The sequence below is a fragment of the Gopherus flavomarginatus genome, chromosome 1 (assembly GCF_025201925.1).
Source record: "Gopherus flavomarginatus isolate rGopFla2 chromosome 1, rGopFla2.mat.asm, whole genome shotgun sequence".
Lineage (NCBI taxonomy): Eukaryota > Metazoa > Chordata > Testudines > Testudinidae > Gopherus > Gopherus flavomarginatus.
The window spans coordinates 149,422,115-149,437,895 of NC_066617.1; the positions used below are offsets into that span (position 1 = coordinate 149,422,115).

Genomic DNA, 15,781 nt, shown 5'->3' on the forward strand with positions numbered 1-15,781 from the left:
TCACTGCTGCAGCGCTGCCCAGGAGCAGTGGGCCAGAGCAGTGGTGGCACGGCGTGATGAGGCTGCAGGGGGACAGCGGGGGCGAGGGGACAGCGGGGGAAGGGAGTGGGGGAGCCTCCCAGGCTGGGAGCTTAGGGGCCGGCCAAGATGGGTCCGCGGGCCGAATGTGGCCTGCAGGCCGCAGTTTGCCCATCCCTGAGTTACATGTTAGTTTGTGTTTTATCTTGCATTTCTTTTGTAAACAATTCTGACTTTTATGCCTCATTACCCATAATCACTTAACTTGGTAGTTAATTTTGTTTTATTGTTTTATCCAACCAGTGTGGTTGGATTAAAGTGTGCTGGAAACTCCATTTAGGATAACAAGGCTGGTGCATGGCATTTTCCACTGATGAAATGACAAGACTTCATATGAGCTTGCATTGTTCAGTAGTGTGCTGGACAGAGAAAGATGCACATTTCTGGGGGAAGTCTGGGACCAGAGAATTTTCTGGGGTTCTCCTGTGCTGCACACATGTCCCAGAAATCAAAGACTCCAGACAGAGGGCAAGTCTCCCTGGCACTGCTTCTTGCTGACAGAGAGGTCCAGAGACAATGAGAGAGTCCTGGGGAAACTGGGAACAGTAACCATGGGTTGGTGGGGTTCAGTGAAGAAAGGGAACAGGAAGGGCAGGGATATCACTGAATGCAGGATCTCAGCAGTGCTAGATGTCAGGATAACACATATTGCAGCCCATTGGAAAACATAATCCCAACTATATATACAAAATGATGGGATCTAAATTAGCTGTTTCCACTCAAGAGAGATCTTGGAGTCACTGTGAATAGTTCTATGAAAACATCCACTCAGTGTGCAGCGGCAGTCAAAAAGTGAACAGAATGCTGGGAATCATTAAGAAAGGGATAGATGATAAGACAGAAAATATCATATTGCCTGTATATAAATCCATGGTATGCCCACATCTCAAATACCGTGTGCAGATGTGGTCACCCCATCTCAAAGGAGTTTACTTGAGCAAACACTAGATATTTGACACTGTGCAATACTGCTCCTGTGCTCTGTTCCCAAAGTGTTCTGCAGCAGGGGAGGGTCTGTGGCAGTGTGTATGGGTCACTGGCATATTGGGGTGATGCAGAAACAGGGCAGAGTGGAGGTGGCATTGTGGGATTGGCGTGAACCTTCTCTCTTCATTTCCCCTTCCAAGAACTGAGGAGACAGGAACCTTTACCCAGACAGATTACATTCTCGTAGTCCTCCTGCATGACGTCTCTGTAGAGGACTCGCTGAGTAGGGTCCAGCAGAGCCCACTCTCCCCTGGTGAAATACACAGCCACGTCCTCAAAAGTCACTGGCCCCTGAAAGAGCAAGAGTCCAACACTCAGTAGCTGCTGCCCCACTCAGAGCCCCACTGTTCATGGGGGAGAGGAGCCAATCAAATGCAAGCTCCGGGTGGATAACAGTCAACAGAGTCCCACCCCACCCCACTCAGAGCATCCTGGAAACATCAGGTTAAGGGGACCAGGAGAGAGCCCCTTGTCTCTCCCAGCAGATCCATCACACGCCTACTAGCCACAGACCGATACAGGAGATCGAGCCCCTAGCAGGGACCAGGGAGCTCTCCTTGGTCAGAAGCCCAACACCCTCCTCCTTGTGAAGAGCTGGATGTGAAGGAGGGGCAGCACCCCTAAACCTCAGTGCTGGGTGCACCTTTCATATCTCACAGCAACCGCTGGTCATTCAGATCAGGCTCCAGCACTGGGAGTCTGGTCAGTTTTCCTAGCCGCATGTAGGAGGGTTATTTTCTGTTTCACAAATTAGGGTATTTCCACCTCCTAATCTCATGGGTCTGTTCCTAGAAACTGGGCCACTTATTAAACAACTCCCAGCAAATTTGTCACAGGCTGTCCTCCTTCTTTCCCCACCCTGTGCATTTCCTGCCCTGCTCCAACTTCCAAACCAGACTGTGCAAAACTTCCCACCTCTAGTGTATTTACTGTCTCTCTCCTCCAGCAGGAACCCACCAGCAACTTCCCGATAATCCGTACCTGGACTGACTCCTCTGCATTTCTCCATTTCTCTTCCCTCTCCCATGGGAGGGTGGGACGATCTGGAGCAAAACATGGACGTCATTCTGCAGCCTGTCTGGGTGAGAAAGACAGTTGTGGGGGTTTCAGAACAGGCTTTAGTTAATTTCACATCACGGCAGACATTCTAGATTCTGCCATCCTGGGAAAATTCTTGATCTCTTCATTACAGTGTGGACCTGGCCCCTGCTGCCAGGCTAAACCCACAGAAATTTTTAACCTCCCTTCTCCCTACCCTCACCTCGTAACAAAGTCTCTGAACACAAGGCTAGAAAAGAGCAGAACCAAAGGAGTCACTGTGGAGGATTCCCTGGGACACTGACCCCATGGCAGCCACACCCCAGCAGGGGGAATATGGAGTCAGGAACTGGCTTTTCCTCTGTTTGATCCTTTTCTTATTCACTGGAAAGTGATTCTGCCCAGAGATGCTGCAATACATGACTCTGGGTGGATTAGAGAGCTCGAAATCTCGCCCTTCACTCATTTCTCCCACTGCCCCTTTCAGTCTCTCCTTCCCCTGTCCTCTCTCCCTGCCTCTCTGGCTGGGAAAGTCCCATTCCTGGGGGCTTTGCTCTCCCATGTGTGACAGTCAGCAGTGACCCCCTAACAGCTAGTAGCCTTATAATAGCTGGCAACCATTAGAAGAAATTGGACACCTCACAGACACAGTAGCCTGAACTTTTTAACTGTCTTTCCTTATTAGTCTTGAGGCAGCTAAAGCTGGTCCGAAGCTGGTTTTTGCTGAGCAGATTGCAGAAGTGCAGGGTTTGTAACCACCAATCAAACGCTAACATGACCGAAGCCTGTGTGTGAGTGTGTACAAGATTTTTGGTTTTTGTATGGAGTAGAGTTTTTTGTACCAAGGTACAGAACTCTCCTTTCTTCTGCAGAATAAAGCAACCTTTCCTTATCCCTGTCTGGCTGTCACTGGCTCTCAGCTAGGCAGACCCGACATTTCGGTAACACACGGTGGATTTTCTCCTGCCAATTGCTAATGGGAGGAGAAATGACGAGGGGCTGTTTGTGCAGAGTCACTTTCATGCCAGTCCCCAGCACTTTCCCTGAGGTCTTTCAGTTACCTGGAGTCTGTGGCTGAGAATTTCTATTAGCAGAGCCCAAGTCTGCTAGTACCAGCTGCAGAAAGTCATCCCCTGGGCCGGGCAGAGAAGCTTTAATTAAGGTCACACCTCAGCAGAGAACTCCAGCTGGGGGAACAGCAGCTGCTAAGCCTGGTCTCCCAGATCACAATGGAAACTGCAGCATCTGACCCAGGAAGCTGAATCCCAATATCCTGAGCACAGAGGGACAGAGCGTTTGAGCAGTTTCCCTCCTTTAGCCCTCTGAGGAGAGCAGCTAATGAGTGCCCCTCCTCACAGGGAGAATTGCTGATCTCATTGGCTCCACTGTCCATCTGGAGTCACTCCTTATCTTTCCATGCAGTGACTCTGGATTAACAATGTTCTCAATGAAACCAGATTTCAGAAAGAATGAGTACAGAATGCTGTGCTAAACCGCTTCCCACCTCCCTCACCCCCCAGATCTAGCACAAAGGCTTGAGGGCATGAATATTCCCAATGGAACCGGAAGTTCCTGCAGTTTTCAAGAGGGGAGAAAAGAAAAATTTATGATTTCACCTCACAGTGTTTGATAAGTGGATAGAAAGTTATCATGGTGACTGGGCATATGGCTTGGGACTGCCTGGAGCCAGGATTCTGGCACAAACTGATCAGGGAGCAAGAGCATGGTCAGTAGCGGCTCCAAGACACCCAGAGCCCAGACCCCACAGCCAGTGGCCCCAGACACCTGCACAACCCCAGCCAGGGTCCTGCCAGATATTCCCTGGCACCCAGTCCCCAGATTCCCTGGCCGGGGACCCCAGATACTCCTCAGAGCCCCCACCAGCCACAATGAGAGCTGGACAGTGGTGAAGTGGAGAGAAAATGGTGCACAATTGGGGGAGGAGAACAGGGAACTTCTCAGGGATTTGAGGGAAGGGGAGTTTACCCTGGATGTTGCTCGTTGCTCTCTAGAAAGAAAGGGGACAGGACGGGAGAGGATGAGGGGTCCCCACGGGAGGGGGCAGCAATAAATCCAAGGGGATCTCAGCCCGCCATCTCTCCCCACTCCTTGGGGGTCACCTGCTCTTCTCCTCCCCCAGCCATGTCCGGGCTGCACAGAGATTTTCCATCCGCCCCTTTCCCAGGTCTCCCTCCACCCAGCCCGGTCTCACTCCCCACTCCGGGAGCCTCTGCCCGACCCCACGGAGGGCCGGTCCCCTCCCTCCGGGACCTCCTATGGGGCCCCAGGCAGAGCCTGGCCGGGCCCGGGGGGGCGCTGGGCTCCTGCGGAGACAGCAGCTCCGAGACCCCCGCGGGCACTGCCCCCCAGGGAGCAGATTCCGGCGCTGTGAGATGCCGGTGTAACATCACTTTGAGCAACCCTCCCGTTTTCCAACTAGCTTCAGTTTCTGCCACATCAGGAAACCATCTGTGATCCTGCTCAAGAATTGCTGCTGCCTGGTCCATGAGGTTGCAAATCGGGAGGGATGGAGTTTGTGGTCGAAAACACTCACGAACTGCTTCCTCCACTGGTCCATGGGGTTGCAAATCGGGAGGGATGGAGTTTGTGGTCGAAAACACTCAGGATCTGCTTCTTCCTGGCTAATGTGACAAATTGACCTATTGGGTGATTGAGGCACGCTCTTTCACTTTTTTGTGTGTGAATACGTGTAAAGGGAAGTAAGGTTTGGGGGTACAGGGCACACCCCTGACCCCAAGGTGATAACCAGAGTGGCCCCTCTCATTGTTTCCACTGGCTTCCTCCTTGCTTAGTTCCAATGACATGGCTGCCTATGCACCTGTCACTGGTCCGGGGATGGTTGCAAATCAGGAGGGATGGAGTCTGTGGTCGAAAACATTCAGGATCTACTTCTTCCTGGCTAATGTGCCAAATTGACCTATTGGGTGATCGAGGCACGCTCTTTCGCTTTTTTGTGTATGAATACGTGAAAAGGGAGGTTAGGTTTGGGGGTATGGAGCACACCTATGATGACACCACTTTCATTTTTTAAAATTACTTTTATAATTTTATAGTTTGCATTATATATATGGACAGAAATACAGAGAATAATTTATTTAACATCAAAAACATTTATTATAATCTGATGTATACATAGAAATATATTTCTTTGGGTTGCATTATGTTTTGAACAAGAGGCAGTTAAACAATGGGTTTTCTTTATTGCCTTTTTTCTTTTTGGTAATGAAGTGAATTATGCACATGTCTTGCAGTTGTACTCTTTCTTCTCATATGTCAGGTTTTCTTGATTGGTTCCTTCTGTAATGCATGGTATATGTGCCCACCTCTTGCAAGAATCACACTGGACCTTTGATAAGTAACAATTAAGAAATGAAATCACAGAAGTTATGTTATACATACTTTGCACTCACTCATCCTATTCCTTCCACATGTGAATATTACCTAATATATAACTATTGGCACGAAGAAAATGTTTAATGTTGTGGAATTTTTACAAGGAACATGATCCTTACACAGTTTATGGCATATATTTCTCATGTAATTCTATGTTTCTTACCATCGTGCAATCCTCACTTTCTTTTTCACAGTCGATAAGGTTGCAGTATATGCAGTAGTCCTCCACTCTTTCTTAAAAATAAATATAGCATTACGAAATGATGAATACTTTATGACCAACACTGAAAATGCTAATCTTGATTTATTAATTGTCAATATTGTAATCCAGTCAATGGTTTGAACACATATCTTTTCCTTTTTTTGGAATATTTTTTTCAAATTTTAACTTTACTGCACCTGTATCTAAAAATTCAAATTTCATTTAACTGGTCTATCAATAGTAATCATTCACCCCATTCAAATTTTTGTGTACTTAAAGATATTATTGATTCATAGTCACAATTTCAGAACCAAACCTGTGAGATATCCCACTTTAGGGGTATTAAGATAACTGTCTGTTATGTGACAAAATTCCACTCTTCATGTTATCCTCACATGTGCCTAATGAGTCCACAATACATGGTAGAAAGTAATTACCTGACTCCTTCATTAGAAGAATTGCTATATGACTTCTAAACGCAGTATTAGCCTTCTGTGTTGTTTCCACCGTACTGATGTCTTTGTCCTGCAAATATGTTTCTGCAAACTAACAACACTGATATTTAGAATAAACCTCATACTTACCATAGGTGAAAGTGGGCTGGTCCAGTGTATCGGTAAGAATTGGCCACTGGTTCCAGACCATACATGGCTGACGTTACACTTCCAATGTGGCAGTGCTTTATGCTTTAACAGCACTGCTCCCTTTATCCCATCCCCCCCGCATCTGCGGCCCTGCCATAGGGTCTGGCAATGCTGTTAAATGCTCCTGGCAGGGCTGCCTACTGTGGAGGACCAAAAGGGGCTCTGGGTTACAGTGATTTACAAGGGCCTGGTGCTTCTGGCCACTGCAACAGCAGCTGTCAGGAAGGGCTGGATGGTAGAATCTGGTCCCCCAGCACCGCACCTGCCACTGGAGAAACCATCCCTTCTTGTGGCCACAAGCCCACCCCCATTACACCTTGGCAAGGACACCAGTGCAGTGCCCACTGGTAATCTCTGGCATTTACTTTCAACATGGATAATTAAACATACATAACCAATAATAATGCCAATTTGGTATTCAATACCTTTAAGATGAGTGGTCCACAGTTGTGGCCATCACTTTGTCTGGGATGCGCACAATTTTACTGTTCCAATCAGATGAGGATTTACTAGTTAATCTTTTGATGAAGTTTCTGAAATTTTTAGAGAGTACATTAGCAGACTGCATAAATGAGCTTTGCTTTCCTTTTTTTCCCACTCTGGTTTCTGGACATAGATAAAAATCCATTCTCTCGCTTTTTACTTAGTCATTGAAATGACTTATTGCTCACATATAGACACACTTGTTTTCATATTATTGTCTCACATTTACACAGTGTGTCACCTGAGTTGCTGTGCCCCATGTTGATAATAACACATTCTCAATCATGCAACATGCTACTTTTTCGTGTGTGTCCACATTCTGTGAAGTCGTTCCCCAGAGTCACATCACACAAGTTCACTCAAAGTCCATTATTAAGCACATTCAGTACAAGTATATGCTGTTTCAATGTTTATTTGTAGCTAATAGGAAGACATTATTCTCATTATTGTAACATTCCCTTTAAAAAAAATTCAATGGAACAGTTAGTGTCCACTGTGAAAGTAAGTATCTAATAAATCACCTCCAATTCCTCAGGCATGTTCTTTCATATCTGATCTCATCACACAAGGGGTCAATTATTAACAATTCCTTTTTTTTCATCAAGGCTATCTATAAGTTTAAATATATTCATAAAATGTATTGGTAATGTGATTATTTCAAAAAATTTATATATATGCAAAAAATATATCAACAATCAATATGCAATTAACATATTATCGTTTGTAATGTAACAGTAACACACAACATATAAGCATATTGTGAAATCAATCAACTCTTTACAGGATGTATTCTTCCATATTACATGAACAATGTAAATTGACAATATCAATGTATTTTTAACAATCACATTCCATTTTCCTTAGCGTGCACTGAACTCCCAGAAAACCCGCAGCATGGCAAATTATATCACCACTACCATAGTTGTGTTACAAATCTCTTATTTATTGCCACATTTATTGCCCACAATCCAGAAGCACAATACAAAACATCTTACCGCAAGAATCCAATGACCTGGTGTGTGGTAAGGAAGCAATAATATATCATTTTGAAGTAATTCATTCTGTATTTATTTAAAAGAAATTAGAAATGTAATTATAGTTTCCAATGAGGCAAACCATGAAATATACATTATACTGTATTTCCCAGATTCATTACATGTATTACTATTAGACTACTCCCCCACATCAAACATATCATTGTTTTTGCTGTTTCACACTGTGTTTAACTCAGTGACTGAAATTGGTTTTTTTTCATTTTATGTATGAAAGTGTGTTAACATTTACCTTCACTTTAATTTGTGTAGCTCTGCCTGAGAGAATGACAGTGGAAACTACTGATGAGATGGCTTGTACCTGTTGACAGTCAACAAAGCTATTAATGCATTAATAATTGTGGCACGTCAAGAACATAATGAATTTAATATAGACAGACATGAAACGGATCCTTAGTGTTACAAATCAGATACGTATCTGTAAGAGACTCCTATAAAAACAAAATGATTTGTAATCAATGTGCTCTGTCTTACTTCCTTTAAAAAGTGACTAAGCTGTTCGCATACTTGTGTTCAATTAATGGACCCACTGAACTGTACAGCAGAACTAATGTGGCCCTCTATCGTATATCCGATATGCACCTCCAAATACATTTTAGTAAATGTTTGGCAGCAGTATATACACAGAAATGTTGAAATTTCAGGTGTCTGTTGATATTTCAAGGGCATTTGGACTTAAATATGTTGTGCCACATATTCCCGTGATTGTTTACTTAGTGCATCAGTATATTGTGTCATGTATCACAGTAACTAGCCTACCTTTCCATCTGCTTTCTCAACTACACAGATCAAAAATGCATCAATAACCTGCACCACATGATGGAAGAAAAGCACAATTACAATGGTATTTGAGTAATCAATCACATCAACAAATACATGTTTAGTGGTACTTAAATGTACCTCATCACTTATCCAGCTTCTCGGTTTCAGGCAATGAAATGAAGAGCCATACAATTTTATGTTTCTCACTTTCGCCTCCAGTCTCTCTGTGTGTTTGCTGGTCATTGCCAATTTTACTAGGAAAAAAATATTAACATGTATTACATGCATGGTAATACAGTTTCCTTTTTCTCTGCTTTAATACTGTCAATGCCATCACTTTGTACATGAAAAACTTTAATATAGTTCAAGTTATAAAGTATGTTAATCTGTTTAAGAAAAGAGTGGTAACCAATTACCTTTCAGAAGCCATTGCTTGTCTTCCACTTCCTCTGTAAGCATGTCATCAAAACTGTCATCAGCATCACTTGTATCATTGTTTGACACATCTTGCCCTATATATTCCTCTTTTTCTATTGCTGTGACCTCTATGTTTTCCACTTTGCTGTCATGAGATACAGTGCCATCCACTTCTCTAATCTCTTCCGTGGGTGTTTCTGGTTCAGTGTCACCAACTCCAATTTCAGTACCAGTTTTTCCCTCTGATGTGCTTTCAGCAGCTAATGTTGTTGGCTCTTTTACTGGTTTTAAGTGTGCAATACTGTACATGGTTCCTAACTGTTTCCCTGAGATGGTATGTAATTTCACTCTCTTACCTTCAACACTCATAATTTTGTATGGTCCCTGATATTTAGATTCCAATACTCCTCCTTTTCTTGTTCGCTGTCTAGCATTCAGTAATAGTACAGAGTCCCCAACTTCAAATGTTATTTCCCCATATTTAGAAGTCTTTCTTTTAGCATAATGTCTTTGTTGTTTTTCTTGTGCTTTAGCAATGTTACTTAGTGGCAGAGCAATGTCAGCATCATGTCTCGATTTCATATTCATGCTGTACTCTTTGCAGAAATCTTCCCCGAACATATTCAGATCTGGGATCTTTGTAAACAAATGGAGAAGTGGTTGTATTTGTAAAATGAAGGCACACAGAATGCCATGTGTACATGAAAGGTGCTGGGAATAACATACACTTACCGTGTAATTCTCTAAGACATCTTCTGGAAACACTATGTCATCACCAAACATTAGTCAGAAAGGTGAAATTTTTGTTGTTGCATGTATTTTAGTTCATAAAGAAAACAAAATGGGTTCAAGTAATTTATCCCAATTACTCCCATTGTCATCAACCATCTTCCGCAGTGCTCTGTAACAAAGGCACATTGATTTGATTGTTTAAGAAAAGAAAGTCACATGTACGGTCTTGTTTGAAACAGATCATACACAATCAAAAAGGTGTAATACGTAATGAAAAAGATTTCCATGTAACACATTACTTTTGAAGATTTTTTTGTGAGTGGCATCTTCTAGTATAGCACATTCTACTTGCCATTACTACTGTACGATACCCACCCATTCACTTACCTTTTTATGGATTTATTAGCGTTTTCAGCCAAGCCATTGGTTTGTGGGTGGTACGGACTGGTGAAGCTACGTTCTATTCCCAATTTATTACAAACATACAAGTTAAGCTGAAAGAAAAAAAGTTACACCATAAACGTACATATAGACTTGTGTAGAGGAATGTTCCTTTGCATATCTGCCACTACTTTTATGTGTAATTAGCAACAGGAATAGCATGTCTTCTCATATTTGTTTTGGAAACAAGTAGTTGTTCATTTCTTTGTTAGATATGAAGAAAAATAATTTTATAGCAACACTGATGGTGACCAACAGCAGTTTATATATATAAAAAGAAAAGATGGTGGTTGTTTGAGATCTATGGGTGACCTGACAGTGAGTTTGAGTACATAGTACAACTAACCGGAAAAAAAGAAATCATTACCGTATTATTGAATTCTGCACCACGATCTGTCAGTATCCGCTGTGGGCATCCACGTCGAAGAATCATACTGAACATGATCTCTACCACCTCAGATGACGACTTATTTCTAAGTGTAAAGGATTCCACCCATCTTGAAAGATAATCTACGGCTGTAAGTATATACTGGTATCCATTCTTTGTCACTGGAAACGGTCCTATTAAATCCATTCCCACCAATTCCCAGATCCGAGTGACCTATATACAAGGGTACCAGTTACAGTCATACTTCACATGTTTATTACTAAATGTTCTCAATGAACCCATATGTCAGAAGCAGAGTACACAATGTAATATGGTTACAACAGCCATAGAATCCAAATGAAAGCCCACTTTTAAATGCAGAAGAAAAAGAAAGAAAGAATAAACAAACAAAAAAAAGTACAGGAATGAGTGATTGAAAACAATACCAGAGTAAAGCAGAAGAAATATCCCCAGCCAGTGCGAAGGCGTATTAGAGGTAATTGCTGCACTATGCTGTGCCACTTACATGCATTGGACTTGTTTCAAAATCAAATCCTCATTGTATTGCAGAAATAACCATGGATAATGATAAACAATAACGTGTCTGATTCAAAAATTCACCTCTATGCTTTTCAAGGTGGTATCCAGATTTGATTGCTTTCCCTCTTTCTGGCAAGTCAGACACTGTGCAATCTGTTTTTGATGGAACAACATGATGACATGAACATTTCATTATGGAAATAGTATCACAAGGGAACAGAGTTCACATTTGCACACCAAATATACTTTTATATTTCTTTCATTCATTTTGTACTTCTATTTCAATTGTAAATACCATTCATCAGGGTTTTGTTTCATTACTTTACATACCTAATTGGCAATGTCTTTTGTCATCCCTGGCCAATAGTATTTTGATGTCAGCGCATTCCTGGTTTTGAATATTCCTAGTTGTCCACCCTCCGGACTGTCATGATTCCTTTTAAAGAGTTGCAGGGCTTCTTTCATGGTATGCACAACGACAACCTTTCTTCCTTTTGCTGAATGGAACAATCTCCCCTCTGTTGATCATAGAAGATGGAGCACGGAGGATGATTAAAGTTTATCTGGGCCCTGGGACAGAGCAATTGTTGGGCCCCTACCCACCCTGTCCACTGGCTACACCACCTATGGCCTTATCCCTTTCGTCCTCTTCCCCAGGATCGCAGCCATGTTCCACCTGGGCTCCCCACCATTTTGCTGGCCCCACAACTCCTTGGCTCATTTCCCACCCACCCTGCTGTCCCACACAGCACCAGGATTGAAGAAACCCTATCCCTGTGTCATGGCTGTACCAGGGAGTGAGAGCTCCTCCAGTCCCAGGGCCGTGGTGGAGTTTTGGATCTTGTGGTTCTTTAGGGGACTAGGAGCAGGGTGCTGTGGAGTCTCCTGCCCCACCAGACATCTATATACAGTCTGGTTCATAATGCCTTGAGTACAAGGGGGAAATTTCAGTGTATAGCAGGGCTGCCCAGAGGGAGGGGCCAGTGGGGCAATTTGCCCTAGGCCCCACACGGGCCCCCACAAGAGTTTTTCAGGGCCCCTGAAGCAGGGTCCTTCACCTGCTCCTTGTGCCCTGGAAAACTCTTGAGGGGCCCAGGCCTCCAGATCTTCTTCCACTCTTGGTCTTCGCCAGTGGGGGGGTCCTTCCTCCAGGGCAGAGGGACACCCCACAGCTGAATTACTGCTGAAGCAGGGCTCCCCTGCCACCAGAGACCACAGGCCTCAGAATCCTCTGGGCGGCCCTGGTGTATAGTTAGAAGTTTTTGCTCATATAGTGATTGTTGGTGGTGCTTGCAGCAGACCGGATAACATAATTAAGGAATGAAACAAAATCATTAGGTTTTTTTTTTTTTTTTTTATAAAATTTAGACTCATTTCTCACGCAACTGCACAGCACACTCCTTTTGTTGCACCACTGGCATAGACAGATTTTCTGGAAAATTTTTATAAAAATAGAGATCCAAATTCCAGTCCCATTGAAGGTAAGGTTAACACTCCAAATAATCCCAGTGTTGGGACATCATGACCATCATTTACAGGCTGAAGTTTCCTGTGTTATGTGTCAGTACTATTTTAAAACAAATAATCCTTACCTTCCAATGAAAAGTTGACAGCATATCGACGCAGGTTCAGTCTGCCTGCTTTATTCATTCCTTCAGGATATGTGCTACTCCTTATGTATGCCAAAACATTTGCAATTTTTTCTTCAAAAGATTTCCCTGAGAATTGTTTACAAGAGAAAACAGTTACTTAAGTGCAAACATGGCATATCAATGCATATAAGACTCAAAGTTGAGTTAGAAGGTAAGCGATGTACATTGCAAACCCATAAGCAGGGTAAACCTAAAGAAACAATACATCATTCATAGGCCAGTGACATGACAGACATAAATAAATTGCAGGTATGTGCATAATTCTGAAATATTTGTGGCTTGCAAATTTTGGCTGTATTCGCTCAATGAAGAGTGAATGTTATCAGAGATAAGGAGATCACTACAAGATTGTAACAATGTATAGACATAGTGACTCAGGACAGTAAATGTAACAGCAAAAAAAAGTCAATAAAAAAACAAGCAGAGTTGCTTGAAGATAATGGGTTTTTAAAAAATATGTAATATTTAATAATATATGGGGATATACTTATGTCACAGAACTAGGTCATTGAGTCCAGTCCCCTGCCTTCACTATCAGGACCAAGTACTGTCCCTGACAGTTTTTTTTGGCCTTGCTTTTTTTTTTTTTGGCCATGATCCTTAAATGGTCCCCTTAAGGATTAGGCTCACAACCCTGGCTTTAGCAGGCCAATGCTCAAACCACTGAGCTAGCCCTCCCCTCCATGGGAACATATGGAAAAATTCTACTTACTTGCCATTATGTGTATTGAGGTAATTTTTTGCTTGGTGCAATTTTTTGGGAGAAAATAGTTGTCTGGAAATCTGAAGAATCTGAAATAAAGAAACCCCTATAACATACACATATCAGTATCACCTCATTCTCAGCAATGTCTTTAATCAATCGTTTTAATGTAATTAAACTAATCAATCCTAACATAATGTTACTTGATTATCTAAGAAATTAGATCCCATCATCTAAATTGTTTTACACACAGCAAAATTACTTATATATCAGCCTAAGAAAATCAAAAAAACAGACACCACACAGATAAACAATATAGAAATTGGGAGCAATAAAGAAATCACGATGATTACAGGCATGCAAACCATTTAAGAAATGATTATACAGTTATTGTAAAGTTTCTTTATTATTCAGACAGTTAGCAGGAATACCTTTAGTATTTCTGTACTTTTACCAGATTTGCCCATTACTTGGGGTATGCTCATTTATTGGGGTTACTTGTCTGGGTTTTCCCCCTGATAATTCTACTCTTCTGGAGGGGGGTGGTTGTGTATCTCGATCAATGTACTGGTTGTGTGCCCAATGGAATGAGTCAAACAGCACTTTCAAGCTGACACCTTTATTTGTCCCCGATGTAGCATGTCCCTATCCCCATCTTTACATCACAAGGAGAGCCTAAACAAAGTAAGTTACATTTTTACAGTTTAATACCTGAGTTAGAAAAGGAAACAGAGAGAGAAAATGAGGAAACTCACCCACTCCAGGAAGCTTGAACTCCTGAGTCTTCACTGATGATCTTAGCTCACAGTCTTGAATCTGTCAGGAATAGATGTGGTTACCTAAGGAAGTGGTGGAATCTCCATCCTTAGAGGGTTTTTAAGATTAGGCTTGACAAAGCCCTGGCTGGGATGATGTAGTTGGGGATTGGTCCTGCTGTGAGCAGGGGGTTGGACTAGATACCTCCTGAGGTCCCTTCCAACCCTGATATTCTATGATTCTATTCTCTGATTCTAACTCAGGCAGAATTTGGGTCTATGCATGCATAAGAATTCTTACTTAAGAGTGAGCAAATGGTTTTGTAGAGAAAATATGCAATAGGTTGAATTGGTTGAAGGGAGAACAGCAGATTTGTTTATGGGTAAATTGATGCAGGAATTTCTTTAAGCTAGATAATAGGAGCTGATCACTTCTTACTATGGGTGATGTTCCTTCAGGGAGCTGACAATGAAATTTGTCTGCTTCAGTATTTTGGATATCAATCAGATATCAATCAGAGTTTCACCACTAGAATTTGTCTAAATGCTAAGGTGGGTGTGAATGAGGGTAGGGGAGTTGCCTCAAGCTTGTTACCAGGGTTGTAGGTATGCAGGTATGTCTCACACCTCCATTGACTGCTCCATGCAAGTTTTTTCTCTGATCACTTTTGGTTTGGGGGAACAGACAGGATACTGTGCCTTAGTTACCAAAGAAGACAGGTATTATCTGCGACTGCTGAGTTCTTAACAGGATATTGATCATAAAATATTTAACCATATGTTGTGACTACTTACATTAAAGAAATCCATTCCATCTTAGTTTAGGAGAGGGAGCAGTGACTGACCAATAATCATATGGTGTTGCAGATTCTCATAGACTCATAGACTCATAGGTCAGAAGGGACCAATCTGATCATCTAGTCTGACCTCCTGCACAAGGCAGGCCACAGAACCCCACCCATCCAATCCCATACAACCCCTATCCCAGGACCGAGTTATTGAAATCCTCAAAAATGGTTTGAAGACCTCAAGCTGCAGAGACACCACCAGCAAGCGACCCGTGCCCCACGCTGCAGGGGAAGGCGAAAAACCTCCAGGGCACCTGCCAATCCGCCCTGGAGGAAAATTCCTTCCCGACCCCAAATATGGCGATCAACTAAACCCTGAGCATGTGGGCAAGAGTCACCAGCCAGCACCCAAGAAGGAGTTCTCCGCAGCAACTCAGTACCCATCGCATGCAACATCTCCCCGCAGACCATTGAGCAGACCTGTCTGGTGGTAATTCAAGATCAATTGCCCAAATTAACGATCCTATCATAACATCCCCTCCATATACTTATCAAGCTTTGTCTTAAAGCCAGGAAAGTCTTTTGCCCCTACTACTTCCCTCGGAAGGCTATTCCAGAACTTCACTCCCTTAATGGTCAGAAACCTTCGTCTAATTTCAAGTCTAAACTTCCTAATATCCAGTTTATACCCATTCGTCCTCGTGGCTACATTAGTACTAAACTTAA

The 15,781-nt window shown here is 42.8% G+C and overlaps 1 protein-coding gene and 2 long non-coding RNA genes across 3 annotated transcripts; all 3 read right to left on the minus strand.

Annotated features, from left to right (window-relative positions):
• Nucleotides 1–7,896: 7,896 nt before the first annotated feature.
• LOC127046827 (uncharacterized) lies at nt 7,897–10,561 on the minus strand. The gene is made up of 6 exons (XM_050944402.1): nt 10,197–10,561; nt 9,810–9,978; nt 9,077–9,713; nt 8,799–8,914; nt 8,658–8,705; nt 7,897–8,199 (listed from the first exon to the last, which is right to left on the minus strand). The coding sequence occupies exons 2-6, from the start codon at nt 9,858–9,860 to the stop codon at nt 8,098–8,100; spliced, it is 954 nt and encodes a 317-aa protein (XP_050800359.1). The 5' UTR covers nt 9,861–9,978; nt 10,197–10,561; the 3' UTR covers nt 7,897–8,097.
• Nucleotides 10,562–10,766: 205 nt separating this feature from the next.
• LOC127047280 (uncharacterized) lies at nt 10,767–11,551 on the minus strand. Its single transcript, XR_007773368.1, has 3 exons — nt 11,488–11,551; nt 11,239–11,310; nt 10,767–10,851 (listed from the first exon to the last, which is right to left on the minus strand). It is a non-coding gene; the product is annotated as an uncharacterized LOC127047280 (long non-coding RNA).
• A 41-nt stretch (nt 11,552–11,592) lies between these two features.
• Nucleotides 11,593–15,119, minus strand: LOC127047267 (uncharacterized). The gene is made up of 5 exons (XR_007773365.1): nt 15,063–15,119; nt 14,268–14,328; nt 13,522–13,601; nt 12,750–12,875; nt 11,593–11,675 (listed from the first exon to the last, which is right to left on the minus strand). It is a non-coding gene; the product is annotated as an uncharacterized LOC127047267 (long non-coding RNA).
• Nucleotides 15,120–15,781: the final 662 nt, after the last annotated feature.

Excerpts from the sequence above, each read along its gene's own strand:
- LOC127046827 (XM_050944402.1), bottom strand. The coding sequence starts at position 9,860 with ATGTTTGGTGATGACATAGTGTTTCCAGAAGATGTCTTAGAGAATTAC. Across the intron at positions 8,915-9,076 it reads CAAGCAATGGCTTCTGAAAG|TAAAATTGGCAATGACCAGC; the intron begins GTAATTGGTTAC and ends TTTTTTTCCTAG. Across the intron at positions 8,706-8,798 it reads GAAGCTGGATAAGTGATGAG|GTTATTGATGCATTTTTGAT; the intron begins GTACATTTAAGT and ends CATGTGGTGCAG.